General features: G+C 32.9%; 2 protein-coding genes across 2 annotated transcripts; both read left to right on the plus strand.

The window, feature by feature from the left end:
- The first annotated feature begins 1,426 nt into the window (after nucleotides 1-1,426).
- On the plus strand, nucleotides 1,427-2,127 carry LOC120198293 (anther-specific protein LAT52-like). The gene is made up of 2 exons (XM_039199630.1): nucleotides 1,427-1,619; nucleotides 1,729-2,127. Exons 1-2 carry the CDS (start codon nucleotides 1,430-1,432, stop codon nucleotides 2,085-2,087), a joined length of 549 nt encoding a protein of 182 aa, XP_039055561.1. The 5' UTR covers nucleotides 1,427-1,429; the 3' UTR covers nucleotides 2,088-2,127.
- A 10,091-nt stretch (nucleotides 2,128-12,218) lies between these two features.
- On the plus strand, nucleotides 12,219-12,759 carry LOC120198045 (pollen allergen Che a 1-like). The gene has a single exon (XM_039199438.1). It carries the CDS (start codon nucleotides 12,226-12,228, stop codon nucleotides 12,757-12,759), a length of 534 nt encoding a protein of 177 aa, XP_039055369.1. The 5' UTR covers nucleotides 12,219-12,225.
- Nucleotides 12,760-16,569: the final 3,810 nt, after the last annotated feature.

Below are 16,569 nucleotides of genomic sequence, written 5' to 3' on the forward strand. Positions count from 1 at the left end.
GTGTTGATATTGTTTAACTATAATTTCTATTACATTTTTGTTTTAAAAAAATATTTATGTTTTGTCTATTATACGATACAAGTATAGGGGCATAAAATTATTATCTCGCCCAGGGCATTAAAACTCATTTGATCGGCCTTGCCTTGATTTTTTATTCTTTAAAATAATATTGGGAAGAGCTTGTGTCTAGGGCATTAAAGCAATTATTTATTTAGAGGCTAATTTATTCTTTCAAGCGAATGAAGTCGATAAATAGATTAGGTTATACATTTCATTGCATCTTTTCATTCATTATTTCTATTTTTTTCTCATTTAATTATCATTTTTTGTTTGGCAAGATAAATTTTATTAATTAAATAAACCTAAATTAAGAGTCTCGTTAAAAACCTCTCTAAATCTAATTGAAGGAAAAGAGTACTCTTAACAAGGTACAAAGTACAAGTCCACTTATGCTTACAAAACGAAAACACCAAAGCATGCACGGCCCCTCCACGACAATCCCAAGAGCTAATTTCACAGCATATCCGAACATAGAGCAAGACTAAGCAGACACCAAAAATAGTGTACTAGCAACAACCCTGTGTGAGGAGAAACCATTTGATGGCACTGAAATAATCGAGCATCATCCAATAATCACAAAATAAGAAATCACCCGAACTAGTCTAAATAAAAGCAAAACATAACAAAAACAAACAACATCCTGAGTGATGGATCAACTCTGTAGAACTCTTCAACCTTGCTACTGACCAGCCCACTCGGACAGTATTAACACAGCAGCATACAATATTAACACAACAGCATACAGTATTAACACAGCAGCATTCCTGCAAAAAAGGGTTAAAAAGCCACCCAAGGCACACCCTAGAACAAAACAGCATGCTTTGTACAAATGTGGTTTGCTCATTCCAGCCTTTGCCAAATGATCCACCATAGTATTACAATCCTTTGTAGAATAAAAACGATTTGAATCCTCCCAATTAATCGAATCTTCTGGTCAATCTCTTTAAAAAAAAACTCCTCATTTCCAGTCTAAATTCCAAATTATACACTGCCTGCAATCTTCTCTTTTTGCTGCTGAAATGAGTGCAAAAAAATTGATTACTATCATTTTTTTTTGCTTTGAAGTTTGACTGCACTACGAAAGAAAGCAGAGTTCTCATCCCCATTTTTCATCCAGATTATAATGATGGTATTTCATTTGGAAGTATCTCTTAAAGTTACTTTTTATAGATAATGAATTGTTTTATAGTTCAAACAATTAAAACGAGAATGAAGGAGTCTTGGTCTCTCTCAACAAACCCTTAAAAATAGATAATTTGAATAGCACCTGTTTCCCATAATAATTGAATCTGTCCCTATAAATCTATCCTCTCTTACAAGCTTTAATAACCCAGAAAAAAGAAAAAAAGCAAAAGACACGAAGAAAGAAATGACAGAAGCTTGTATGATCGCCCTTGTTTCCTTAGCAATTTGCATATCATCCTCGTTCAATTTTGCCTATGCGACAGATGCAGCTGCGCCTGGCGCAGCTGAATCAAACAAGTTCAAAGTCGTAGGTCACGTATACTGTGACACTTGTCGTGTTGAATTTGAGACCAAGATCAGCCAACCCATAAGTGGTATATAATGAAGTCGCTCCATTTTTAACATTTTTTTTCTTTTTTTCTTTTTTACTTGAAATACAAGAAAATGTAAAGAGGTAGGTTTTGGAAAATTATAATTTGGCAGGAGCGGTAGTGAAGCTGGAATGCAGGAACCGTACCGATGGAGCCGTCACCTTTCAGAGCCCGGAAATAACGACGACACAATCGGGAGACTACAGAATCCATGTGGAAGGAGATTACGAGGATTCAGACTGCCACGTCACATTGGTGAAGAGTTCTAGGCCGGATTGTAGTGATCTGACGGAAGACTGGAGAAAAGCCAGGGTTGTTCTCACCTCGCTTGCCGGTGTCAGCGGCGACATTCGGTTTGCGAACAATCTTGGGTTCAAGAAGAAGGAAGCTGTCCCTGAGTGTAAGAAAGTTCTTACGGAGTTGGGATATTATGAGCTTCAGGATGAACTTGGACACGAAGTAGTCCCCTGAACACAACACTGAGGGGAAACTATATTATGAATTTTCACTATAATTTTCCTTCAAAGTTGCCTTTTTTATTCAACTTTCTATTAGTAAGATTACGAGAAAAATGAGTTTCATTCCCTCGCTATTATTCTTCGATATACGTGTTGTTAACAAGTACAAAAGAAATACAAGAGTTCAAATTAACACAAAAATCACAATTATTTTTCTAATAATTAGTTAATCATTCACATAAATCAACATGATTGCTATCTTGTCACCTTGGTTCTCTGTAAATGTAGAATAGTTTGTTTGTCTTACTCTATTTGTAACACTCCTTTCCGGTATAGAAGTAAGACGCGAAATGAAGATGTCACGTGCATAAATTGAAACAAAAGTAACAACTTAATATCACATAAGAATTATATAAGGAAATATTAAAATATAATCAAGAAAATTCGAACAAAGATAGATACAAACATATTTGATCGCATCGGCAAACGAACCACAAAAAGAGATCAAACTATTGAAAAACCACCGACAAACCAAAAATCATATTAGAGCAACGTGAAATGTTATCCATGAATGCATAACAGGTATCCAAATCCAATCCGAAGGTTCAGAGTAGGAAAGATCAACAACATAGCAGATAAAAACAATCTTAATCAGTCGTGACGGTGTCTAATCATCCCTTAGAAAAAAATATATAAGTGAACTCAACGACCAAATGACCGAAAAAATACCAAAAGACAGAAGTAAATGTGTCATAAAGGCAGATGATCCACTACATCAAAACATGTATTTTGCAGCGTTTTTAAGCGCCGTTAAAAACACATGCGGCGTTATGACAAACGCCGCAAAAAGCGCCGCTGAAAATAGCGCCGTTAAAGTTAGCGGCGTTTTTTTAACAAACGCCGCAAATAGGATTTGTTATTTAGCGGCGTTTGTCAGAAAAACGCCGCAATAGGCGTTGATGTTTAACGGCGTTTTTAGGAAAAAAAACGCCGTAAATGGTTTTGAGATGTAGCGGCGTTTTACTTAAAACTGCCGTAATAGGTTTTGATATTTTGCGACGTTTTTCCCATAAACGCTGCAGTAAGTTATGTTTTTAGCGGCGTTTTTATCGAAAATGATGCAATAAGGGTTGAGAATTAGCGGCGTTTCTAGTGCAAAAACGCCGCTAAATGCATGGTATATTGCGACGTTTGTAGTATACAAGCGCCGCTAAATGTTTGGTATATTGCGACATTTCTAGTTTGCAAACGCCGCTAAATAACACAGGATTTTTCAATTCTAAAAATAATGCTTGATTACCCCAAATCTATTTTTTCAACTTGTTCCATTATCCAACAAACAAAACAACTATAACATTAAACTCTATATCCATAACAAACAACATCAAATCCAATATAATAAATATAAATTTTCATTAACATAATATAAGTTCAGTTAAACAAGTTTCAATAACATTAACAGAATGCTCATAACATACATAAATGAGACTACGATGGTGGATTCTGAGGTTGCGTTTTCTGTATCATTAGCATCATATCATTGAGTCGTTTTTTCAAATTCTTCACATCTCTACTGATATGTTGCTTCTCTCTGTGCTGCCGCTGTTTCTTTCTATGCTTCCACTGCTGCTCTCTCTGCTTCCCTTGCTTCATTTTCCGCTTTCAAGTTAGCCATTTGTTGATCCATCTCAGCCAACTTTTCTTTTAAACGACTAACTTCGTGGTTGGAAGATCGAGAATCTGATGACATGTACTGTGATGAGTTGGATCCAAAATATTTGGTCGGAGTAACGAATGATCCTTGACAGCGCACCCGACCATATCTTTCAGGACCTAAAACGTCATTAATAGCTTGGTTTTCAATGTCATCATCATTAACAAGACCTTGACTCAAAGCAGTAGCATGATGCTCCGCATTTTTCTCTCTCAATTTTTCCTAATAATAAAGTGAATAATTAATTAAAATAAAAAATGTCATGATACAAATATAAATAAAGTCAGGTAAATTTAAAACATCTACCTAATAAACGTACCATAATTTCTGCAGCGTCAGCAGTCATAGGAGTGCCATCCTTCTTCGTATGTGTCATGTCGAAGAGTTGGATTCGACCAACTTTAGAACCGGATGTATTTTCCTACGTTGTACCATAATATAATTACTATGAGTTAATATGTACATGAAATAAAAAAGCTATTTCAATAATCTATAATACCTCCTCATGAGCTATACAAGCAAAGCTCTTTGATCCAGCCGTGTGCGTAAACTTTTGTTGTTGCCTGCTAGCAACACCAACATGCTCTCGGTCCTACAACGTCAAACAATCACTTTTAATGATGATTTACACATAGTTATAATTATTTCTGAAAAATACATCATACCTGTCCTTTTTTTGAACTCCAAAATCTGACTGCATCTTCCCATTGGTACCTGAGCATTCCTGGTGGGACTGTTTGCAACTTCTCTTTAAGGCTAAGATCATTCTTGAAGTATTTCTTCTTTAAGGAGCTCTTGTGGTCCCTCCATCTCTTCCCTAACGCTTGCTTCACATAATCGTCAGAGACCTCTAAAGAAAATTTCTCCTATACAGCAAATAAGTGTGCACCGTAAGTATAAATTAGTATTGAATTTCTATAGAGTATCTATTATAATGACATTATTACCTTAACAAAATCCAACGCTTGATTTTTGTTACTATTAGACATTTCGCGCCATGAATAGTAATTGATCGGTAACAGAATCGCATTACGTCCAACTATGCCTAAGTAACCTGCTAGAAGGCGTGATTCTGGGCCAATAGGTTGACCGACATCATTTCTTAAAACTTTGACACGATGTCCAGGAGGAAGTTGGTATAATTCCTTCAAAGTTGTACGTCCTCGAGTCTTGCGCGTTCCAGCATTTTCAACTATATAATAAATTATTAAATGCCAGTTTTGAAAATGAACAAAGTAGTAAATAATGTTTCAAAGATTACTTTGAACTTCTACTTCTCCTTCAACAGTTTCAGGAACTTCGGAAGACTCAGGTGCATTCGATTCCTCGTTATTTATTTGGTCATGGTTTTCAGAAGCTCGAACAACCCGTAAATCAGTTATTTTTCTCCTCGGCATGATATCTATAATAAACAAACACCTATAAATTCATATACGATCTAGGGTTTTGACATGCAGGAATAGGCTGTTATTTAAAAAAAAAATTAGGATGAATATACTGTAGGATTTGTTCATAGACTTTTAATTATTTGACAATGAATATATTGTACGATCTATGTTTTAATATTTTATTTCAAGGCAATAGTAAATTATGTTGTAATATTTATATTTATATGTAGTATTCACTGGTTAGGAGAAATAAAAATCTTGAATTAACAAACACAGATGCAAACCAAACATCAGTACAAGAATAACATTAACAAATTTAAAATAAAACAAGACTTCTAAAAGCAGACACATTCAAACAAGATCTAAACACCGAAATATTCATTTATGTTCAAAATGTGCATGCATAATCTTGCATAAAGAATAACTTATAAATTGGTCTTAGTGATAAAACATGATATTATTCTTTCTAGAGATTATAGGTTTGAATAACTGCGTTTGTAATGTGTGTGATTAATAAGTTAAGAAATTCTGGACATATAATATCTTATAATTATATCAGATTATTTAAAAAAAATAACCCCTGTTTTTTTATTATATCTCTTTTAATCATTTACTTGTAGTATTGATACTCGGCAGTGGCAAAGCTCTGTAATGAAAACCACAAACTCTTTCCTCTTTTTGTTTTCCTTTTTAGTGCCATTATTCCATTGTTTCAACCATAAAGATTAGGATTTATCGATATTTGTCTATCTTGGGAGGACTTGATTTGTAATTTCATGAAACAAATTAAGAAATCGTGAGAAACCAGAGTATAAATACATATAAACAACCAATATAAAAAGTATAAGATTAAACCCTAAAAATATTTCAAAGCTAAGGTTCAAATTATTCAAAGAAAGAAGGTTCAAAGAAACAAACCTGGTTAATGTTCCCTAAAACTCTCTTAATGGCAACAACTCAAGAAAAAAACAGTAGAGAAATGTCAAACAAAGGGTCCACAAATGTAGTATTCACTGGTTAGGAGAAATAAAAATCCTGAATTAACAAACACAAATGCAAATCAAACATAAGTACAAGACTAACATTAACAAATTTAAAATAAAACAACTGTGTATATCTATACAAATTTAAGATCTTCTTGCTCAACAACTGTGTATATATATATAAATACCACAATAAAAATCTCTTGCAGGTTAGTTTGTATTTTTTCTTTAAAAATTAAAAATAAATTATGGTTAAGTTATAACGCTTCTGTTATAGCGAAAAGTAGCTTCAAGCTCTAACATTATGGGTGTTCTGGATGAAGCCTTTACATCAACTTATTCATTCAGTTGTTAACTAAGTATAAGCAGTGTAGGTTCACATCTTCATTAAAATCAGTGTTGCAATAAACCTTTTTGCAGAATCAGCTTCTAGATATTGCATTTAGCTTTACAGTTTCTATCAGTCGGAAATCATAGAATATATTGAGAAAGTGAAAACATGTATATGGGAATCAAAAACAGTGAAAACTGGTAACCATCTTTATCATGGTATGAAAAAGTGAAAACATGTATATGAGAATCAAAAACAGTGAAAGAAAGAATAATCCTCATTCTTCAAGAAACATTTACAACATTAAGCACTATCATAATTAAATTAACACAACGGATTAAAAGCTGCCACTGAAAGTTAATTCCTTACCTAACATGTAATATTAAGAGACAAGAAATCACATCAATATGATATCAACGATCATCCAATAAAAGTAAACAAATGATATATGTAGCCTACACCACAAGTTCAAAATTTTTGAAGCTTCAAGTTGATTTTGAAACCTGAAATCGAAGCAAAATCCAAGCTTCGTTTCTCATTGTGTATCCATGTTTTTTTCTTGTTTAAAGAAAAGCCGTGTGATTTAAATTTGATATGTTCTCTCTTCAGTTCCAAAATTATGCCTCATCAATCTCATTGAATTTAAAGCCAAAACTCAATTCTGTAAAAACTCAACATAACCCCTTTTAACCAAAAAAAATTAAAGAAAAAACAGCTGATAAAGCTTAACCAAGACCCTACCTTCTCCAAGCTATTCGATAAAAACATATATTAAAATTTTTAATAAGCTCTAAACAGGTTTATTAACTTGAAACAATAGCACCTAAGCCAGATCAATTTTCCAACGAAAAGTCAACGATAAAGGACAAACTTAAAAGGTTATCTTCAAATTGTGTTCAAGAAAATAATTTTAAAAAAAAAGTTAATTTCTTTTACACTTATAGCCATGAATTAGTATGTGTGGAACATAGGTGATCGATAGATGTACTTTATGAAAAAATGACGAGTTGGATAGCATAGCTATTTACTGAGTTATGTCAATATATATGCAAATGAACTGAATGAAATTTGTATGTCAAAATGCCTATACCGGACACTTCAAACAATGCCATTTTAAAATTAAATTTGTTCAAGTGTATATGAACTGAATGATTCTCTCTATGATGATTAAGCTACCTATTTTTGATTTACACATAGTGTATAACTTTTGAATCTTCCTTCTTAGAACAATTAAATCTAAAACCCCTCAATAATATCTTTCAATAGCTGATCATGAGCAAAAACAAGCAGCAAAGTTAACGATGGCAGACTATTGTAAACGAGTAAAACCAACATTTTGCTCAGTATTAGTAAAACCAACATTTTGCTATCATTTTTCAACAAAAACAAGTTATTCAGCTGAACAGTGGAGAAAAATGAACATCTTCTCTTTTTCCAATAACTCAAAACCATCAAATGACACAACACATGCATGCATTTATACAAGCACTTCATGAACGAAAAAAAAACAAATATTACGATATCCAGAAAAGAAAATGTAACTATAGCTTCATTCAGAACAAGAAACCATCATGTGAAACTACTCTTTGTCTTTGAAATTCCCATGGAAGAACACATTGGAAAAGGTGGGTATTCTTACTTACCATATGGAGTCTGAATAGCGCAAAAGAAGTGGAGGTCCCTGCGAAGAAAAAAAATATGGCGATTAGAACAAGAAAACACTTGAGTGGAATTCCATTTGATAAAGAAACAAAAAATCCGTAACTTATAACATTTGACCTTTAAATGCCCCCTTCTTCTTTTTTTACAATAATATGTTTTTTATGCGTTCCTAGATTTTCACCTTGTCTTGGCATCATTATCAAAATCTTTTTCTTGAGTTCTTCTATAAATAATGAGACCCTTTCCTACAATGTCAAATTCATCTATAAGGTGCTTCTCATACGAGGATAAAGAGTTCTAAACTTTATCAATTGTGAGATACTTACGATGTTAAAGTATGCACAGAGATGAATTATTAGATAATTATAATAAGGTAATAAATAATATCAGGAGCAGTAAGGGAGCAATTGGAATAATATTTCTCCCTGAATTAGCAAATAGCCCGAAACTGATTAGGGAAAAAAATATGGCTCGATTCAGAAAATCCAAGATAAGAACAGAAGAAAAGAGACAGGGCTCAGAGAAGACAGAAGAAAAAGAAGAAGATATCGGACTCCCCAGAACTAGAGGGACGATCACTTTCAGATTCTAATATGCAGGCGAGGTGGAAGAGCTACACAAAAGAGGCAAAGAAGGCACTCCTTCTAGGTAAAGAGCTCGGCATTGAAATTAGGGGAGACGAAGAGGAGGCAATAGAAGAAATTGCAAGGTTAGTGGAATTATATCAAGGAAGCAAGAAATTTGACTGAAATAGATTCGACAAAAATTTACAGCGATGAAAATCATAAGTTGGAACAGTAGAGTTTCGACAGAGTTAAAATTTTCCAGGGCAGCAACGGTTCAAGCGACAGAGTTGAGGTTGAATATGACGAGCATCAGCAGGAAATGACCCTTCAAGCAACGACGAGCAGAAGCAGTTGAGTACCGGCCAGCGACGATGTAGGTGGTGACGGATTCGAATGGCAACGGGGAGTATTTGTTTTCGATGAAATTAGGTTTAGAATGAGATTTGAAGGGGGGAAATGCTCGCGCAGGATTTAAGTAACAATTGCGGCGTTTGTAATACAAACGCAGCTAGAGTTATACTCTATTGGGGCTTTTTTTAATAAACGCAGCTAATGTCCATATATATTGCGGTGTTTGTGTCTAGAAACGCCGTAACAATTCAAATATATTACGGCGTTTGGTTAAAAACGCCTCTATATAGTACACCTATTGCGGCGATTGTTATAAACGCCATTAATAAACAATTTTATTGGCGCTTTTATTTAAAAACGCCAATAAAATACAAATATTTTACGGCGTTTGTTATAAGAACGCGACTATATAATACACCTATTGCGGCGTTTGTAAAAAACCGCCGCTATTATACTACTCATTAGCGGCGTTTATATCTAAAAACGCCGCAAAATGTGTAATATAGCGGCATTTTGGATACAAACACCGCTAAATACCTTATTATATAAGATTAACATATTTAAATATTCATTTCTTCTATACATAACCTAAAGTTACAACCATACATTTTAATTAAGACAGAAGTACTTATGCATAAAACTACTTAACAACAAACATTATAATTTAGAAACATTAAAGTACTTATGCATAAACAGTATTCACCATACATTATAATTTAGAAACATTAAAGTACTTATGCATAAACAGTCTTCAACATACATTATAATTTAGAAACATTAAAGTACCATAAACAGTCTTCACCATATTGTTCAGTACAATTTAGTCTTCATTGCCCTTCGTGAGAAAAGGACGTAGGAAAGTTGTTTTCCTTGTTTGACGACGCATCGTTAAGTTTTTCCTCCGTGTAAATTCTATATGGAGAAACTCTTCATCCATTTCACCAAATAAATCTCCTACTTCCGGTTCACCAAGAAGACTCATTGCGCGCTTCAGTGCTTCACTTGAAATAATGACCTCCACCTACAATATAAAACTTGATGGAGGTGCTTGGGAATTGAATCAAACATTAAAATATATTTAAATAGATGATAAATGTTTACTTGGAGTAACAGTAGAGGCAACATCGTCTTCATGAGGATCGATACTGCTTTTGCAATTGAAGATTCTTTCACGCCACAGAGTTACCAAATTCGTTTCTAAACATAGGGTATTTATCCATTTCTCTATCATCATTCTCAATAAGCTTCGAAGGTCCTACATGCGTACGATCTATGAAATTTGAGTGACCGTACAAAAAGGGAAATATAGCGGCATAAAGATTCATAGAATTTTACCTTCAAGTAGGAGATCGGCCATGGAAGGGTATGGAGCAATATGAGTTCCTGTCGAGTCATCATCGAGTTTCGACGGTGAAATCGGACCGATAGCCTCCCAGCGATAATTTGATCCATCGTCAGAGCAAAGACGCACGTACATTCCGACGATAATTTCTCTTACTCAGGCAAGACCTGTTCTTTTTTTCTCAAATATGTTAGCTTTCTGGGTTTTCCCCATTTTCAGAATACCAACCAAAACAAAATTGAAAAAGATCATTAGTGATAAGAGTGATCAAACCGTGGAATTGTGTTATAGTTCGTCGGTGAGAGGGCCGATTTGGTCGCCGGGATAGACAAAAGACGACGTCGCTTGGAATCGTGTGAGGGTCGTTGTTGTACCAGAGAAGAAACTATGAGGGAAGAAGAGTTGAAATGATTTTAGGGTTTGGGTGGGAGAAAAGGGAGGACAATATATTTAACATTTTGTGGCGTTTTTAACAAATGCCACTGTATCACATGTTTTTTACGGCGTTTATACAAAAAACGCCGCTAAATTAACACTATATTGCGGCGTAGCTAAAACGCCGCTACATGTCTACTATGTTGCGGCGTTTTTACTATAAATGCCGCTATTGTTTAACCTTTCTGTGGCGTTTGTCTAAAAACGACGCAAAAACTATTATTAATTGCGGCGTTTGTTGAAAAAACGCCACTATATACCATCCTATGGCGGCGTTTTTAATAAAAACGCCGCTATATTTATACTCTATTGCAGCGTTTTCACAAAAAACGCCGCTAAAGTCTCAATTTGTGGCGTTTGGATTGAAAACGCTGCTATATGTAATACTTTTGTGGCGTTTTATCAACAAACGCCGCTACAGAACAATTTTGTTGTAGTGTGAAAACGTGTCATACAAACAGACTTATTAAAAATTAAAAAACAAAAGAAAATAAAGATGTAATATAATAAAATAAAAGCATAATAAATAATATCAATGATCGACAACTAACATTAAAGTTGGTGTCGACGTCGATCAATGAAAAGGCGCAAAACAATTTAATCCTTCGCATTAATGTACTGTCAAAATTCAGATAATTTTATATTTTTTTACTAGAAAAGGTTGGGAAAGAGTTGCATCAGAGTCACAAGCACAACCTGTAGCAAATACGACCTATATGACATGTACTTTTATCTTGACTCATAATTATATCATTTTAGTCCTATAATCTACTGAACTCTAGCTTTATTGCTGAATATAACATCTCTTCTTAAATTTAGAAGTAGGACACGAGTTAGAGATATCACGTGCATGAACCAAAATTATTTTGGACTTCTAACATCCAACATTGAGTATTCATGAATCATTACAATCAAAATTAGACAAATTTTATTGCAAGTAAATTCAAATCATGAGGAATTTAGAACGTTGATGAGAAAGAAAATGAAAACATTTGGGGTCATATTATAAATACTTAAAACACAAAGATTGAATCGCTAAATTTATGAAAGTTGAATCTTCTGGGGAAAATCAGGGTACTCTATAATTCATCTAGGCTCAAGTGATCAAAAATATTATTTAAAGGACCAACAAATGTCATTTTGTTATTTAATTATCTTAATATTTCATAGATTCATATTGGTTTTAACTAATTTCCTTTATTGACAATGAATTGTTTTACGGTTCAAAGAATTGAAAAATGAGAATGAAGCACGAGTCATGCTCTCCCTCAACAAACCCTTAAAAATATAAAAATTGAATAACAACCATTGACCAAAATAAAGTGAATCTCTCCCTATAAATTTACCCTCTTTTACAAGCTTTAATAACCTAGAAAAAAATGGCAAAAGCTTGTGTGATCGCTCTTGTTTCCTTGGCAATTTACACATCGTCGTCCTTCAATTTTGCCTATGCGACAGGTGCAGCTGAATCAAACAAGTTCAAAGTCGTAGGTCATGTATACTGCGACACTTGCCGTGTTGAATTTGAGACCAAGATCAGTCAACCTATAAGTGGTGCGGTAGTGAAATTGGAATGCAGGAACCGCACCGACGGAGCCCTTACCTTTCAGAGCCCGGAAATAACGACGACACAATCCGGAGATTACAGCATCGATGTGGAAGGAGATTTCCAGGATTCAGACTGCGACGTCACATTGGTGAAGAGTCCCAGGCCGGATTGTAGTGATCTGACGGAAGACTGGAGAAAAGCCAGGGTTGTTATCACCTCGCTTGACGGTGTCAGCGGCGACATTCGGTTTGCAAACAGTCTCGGGTTCAAGAAGAAGGAAGCTCTCCCTGAGTGTAAGAAAGTTCTTACGGAGTTGGGCTATTATGAGCTTCAGGATGAACTTGGACAGGAAGTAGTCTCTTGAACAGTAATGTCTAAGAAACAAAATCTAATTTAAGTAAATATGCAATCGAAAATGTTAAACTTTTTTTAACATTATAATTTTCTTTGAAAGTTGCACCTTTTCCAATGTAATAAAATTTGAGTAATTTTGATTTTCACCATTGTCGATCACGCCAAACCTCCGTCAAGCACATTGAAACACATTTTGATCACGTCGAATTTAATTGTACAAAAATTAAAAATCATCAAAAAAATTTAAGCAATCGAAAATCTCACCAGGTGAATATTATTTTTTATCTCTGAAGTACATAGTGGGAACAAGTCTCATAGTAACAAATGACCCTTCAATTTGTGTGATGACATTTTTAGTCAAATGATCAAGTAAAATATGCTTAGTGTTAATCTACTCAATGATTACTTTCTTTTTTAACACGTCCTTTTATTGCAAGATATAATGTCGATATGTTTACTTTAACTTCTACTTTTGTTGTTCTTATCCATAAATACAACTGAATTATTACAGTACATCATTAATAGTTTAGAAACGGAATCCCTAAATCTAAGCCAAAAAAATAAAAAAAATTCAACCATATTTCATATAAGTTAGCCTCAAAATATGAAAAAAAAAACTTCAACATCCATATTGAAAGTATAAATTAAGGTTTACTTGATTTTCCTCCATGATATAGCTCTATCATAACACATAACTATGTAACATGATGATGATTTGCGTACTCAACACAAGTAGAAAATTCTAAATTAGAGTAGTCAATCACCTTCAAATGGTCTGATTGTTTGTATATAAACGTATAATTCTTTGTCTCTTTTGATATCTCTAAATTTTTTTGATTTAATACAAAAATAAGTGTCTAAACTATACTTTGAAAAATGTTTTAGTGCCTAAAATATTACTTGATATCCCCCAAACATCTCAAATGCATATACAATGTCAGGTCTTATGATGATCGGAGCATACATCACGCATCCAATGGTAGAAACTATATGTAATGGGTTTTTTCTTCTTTTTGCTCTCTCTCAAAATCATTCTTCAAGCATTAGTTTAAATTAAATTTATCATTCTTCACGATAAGAGCAACACTAGGGGAACAACATTTTATTTAAATTTTTTTAAAGCTTTGTTGATACAGGTTTCTTATGATAGATCTTAGATAATTTGATGTCTATTATGATAAATCTTAATGTAAATGACGAGATATGTATCAATCATATATTTTATATCAATTTTTTTTAAATGCATTATCTCGTGGTGCATATATTTATCTTTTATTATAAGTAAAATGTCATCCACTGAATTTATAATATATAAATTGAAATAAATCTTACACCTGCTAAACTTATGATATATACATTGATCTTAATATTTTCAAAAATATTAAATAAAGATAGAAATTCAGTACGAGTAGATTTTTGTTTTCTTGATTTCTTATAGTGCGATAGAAACTCTAAAGTGTTCGACTCCGATTAAAATCCTAATTTTATGAATGAAAAATATTTGCCAAAACAAAGACTTGGAGAAATATTAGAATACTAAAACATAAGATTTTATATATGAAAATCATGCAAATATCTTATTTATCAAACTGCATGAGTGAAACTATTCTACCTAAGGGTGAGCAAAGCTTGATTCGACTGAAAAAAAATTGAAGTTATTTCAATTTCGAGTTGATTTATTCGAATTATTTGATTCAACTCGAATTATTGAGTTGGGTTTTCGAGTTCAATTCAGGTTAGAATTTAATTTTTTTTATTTAGTTGAAGGTTACTTTTGCGATTTGGTCCCTATTTTCCTTATTGATTCGGTTCCTTCCTCTTTTTGAGTCAATTTTTACCAAATTTAAAATGCATGCTCTTAAAATATTTTAGAATACCTATAGATCTTCAATTTTATTTTTTGATAACATATTTTCTATTTTTTAATTTTAGTCACTCAATTTTGCATGATTTCCTCATTCTTTCAATTTCTCTCTCATTTTAAGTTCATTATTTTTACAAAATTTTAGCCACGTGCTCCTAAACCATTTTAGAATATATATATATCTTAATTTTTTATATAAAAAATTTTCTATTTTTAAAATTTCCCCTAAAGCTTGCATGATTTTCTCGTTTCTTCAATTAAGTTATCGCTATAAAATACATATCTAACTTCAGTTCTTATTTCTAATTACAAATTTTTAAAATACCTATATAACTTCAATTTTTATATAACATCCTTGTGCTCGAACATGGGACCTCTTCCTTAAGGTAGCTTGGTTCATGAAATTTTAGTAAATTTAATTTAAAAAAATTAAAAAATTTATAAGTTATACACCTTTCATTTCAAGAATGATAATTATGTTTACATAATATTAAAAGATCAAATATATCTTTTCTGCATATTTAAAGGTAAGATTGAGGTGACAGTACAATTAATCAGGTATTAATTTAGTTGAAAATAACTCTTTTATAGATGATAATTAATATTAAAATACCATAATTTCAAAGATTTGAGTGTCATGCGATACCATTGATATGATTAATTTCTTTTGAAACCATATAATTAATTTTTAAAATATTTACACAAAGTATAAAAATATAATTACAAAAGTGCAGTCTTAGTTTAAAAACCAAATACATAATTAAAATATTATAAGTTGACTCATTTTCAAAACATAACCTTTGCATACCCACTCAATCGTCATATACTCTAATAATTCGTTGAGATTCTTATAATGATATCATTGTCTCATTGTTCCGTAACTTGCAAACATAAATACATTTCAAACTCTAAACTAATAAGCTCAATGCCATACAATAATTGTACTATACTACATGCGCTCATAACATAAATATATTGGTAATTTTAGTCAAAGGAACAATATTGTTTATCCAATGCATAATTACATATATCACAATAAATCACCAAGAAAAAGGCTCAGGTCACATAGCTCAAACAACCACAATACAATAATTAAGGATGAGGATCGAACCACGAAACTCAAACACTCATCCATACACACAAGTAGACATCATGGTATAATTTGAGGCCACATGCGTATCATATGAGTTATATATGTCTAGTCCACTAGCTTAGATATTTTGTATGAACTTGTCTCATACTCGCACCAGAACGTATTTATTGCCCTCACATGACTAACTTTGGATGAGATATAATCACTTTCGCATTAAAAATATACAGTCAGCTAATTTATTCTTCTAAAATAAATGGATAAGTCTACGTCAAAAAGCATCTTGCACTGCATCAAAACAAATTTTTAGCGGCTTTTTTTTAGTTCTATAGCGGCGTTTCTAAACGCCGCTAAAATCTTTTCGGGCACCAGTAAAAGATCCACAACAGTTAGCGGCGTTTATGAACAGAAAACGAAACAAAAGATCAAGCTCTATAGTGTCGTTTTTCTTAGAAACGCTGCTAATTCCTTGTCTTTAGCGTCGATCCTTTTCTCAAACACCGCTAATGTTATGATATTTAGCGGCGTTTATGTTTAAAACGCCACTATTAAATATGTACATGGTAGCGTTTTCTTTACAAACGCCGCTATTTCGTACATCATAGTGGCGTTCCTTAAAAAACGCCGCAAAAGAACCTGACTCTGGTGGCTTTTATTTACAAACGCCATTATGGTTAACTGATTTCGCATATATCATTTTCTACTCTATATTACCCAAATTTAATATCATGTAACATTATCTAATAACAGTAAACCTAAAATTTAATTTTGACACAAATTATGTAGAAAACACTTAGCAACGTCCAAGAAAAAATAAATAGTAAACATAGTTGCACACTTGCACTTAATAGTGTCCAACACAAACC

This window comes from Hibiscus syriacus, unplaced genomic scaffold (genome assembly GCF_006381635.1).
Source record: "Hibiscus syriacus cultivar Baekdansim isolate YM2019G1 unplaced genomic scaffold, ASM638163v2 tig00117056_pilon, whole genome shotgun sequence".
Classification (NCBI taxonomy): domain Eukaryota; kingdom Viridiplantae; phylum Streptophyta; class Magnoliopsida; order Malvales; family Malvaceae; genus Hibiscus; species Hibiscus syriacus.

Bases quoted from the DNA above. Each gene is read 5' to 3' on its own strand.
- LOC120198293 (XM_039199630.1), top strand. From the start codon at position 1,430: ATGACAGAAGCTTGTATGATCGCCCTTGTTTCCTTAGCAATTTGCATA. The intron at 1,620-1,728 runs GTATATAATGAA...ATAATTTGGCAG, and splicing joins GATCAGCCAACCCATAAGTG to GAGCGGTAGTGAAGCTGGAA.
- LOC120198045 (XM_039199438.1), top strand. From the start codon at position 12,226: ATGGCAAAAGCTTGTGTGATCGCTCTTGTTTCCTTGGCAATTTACACA.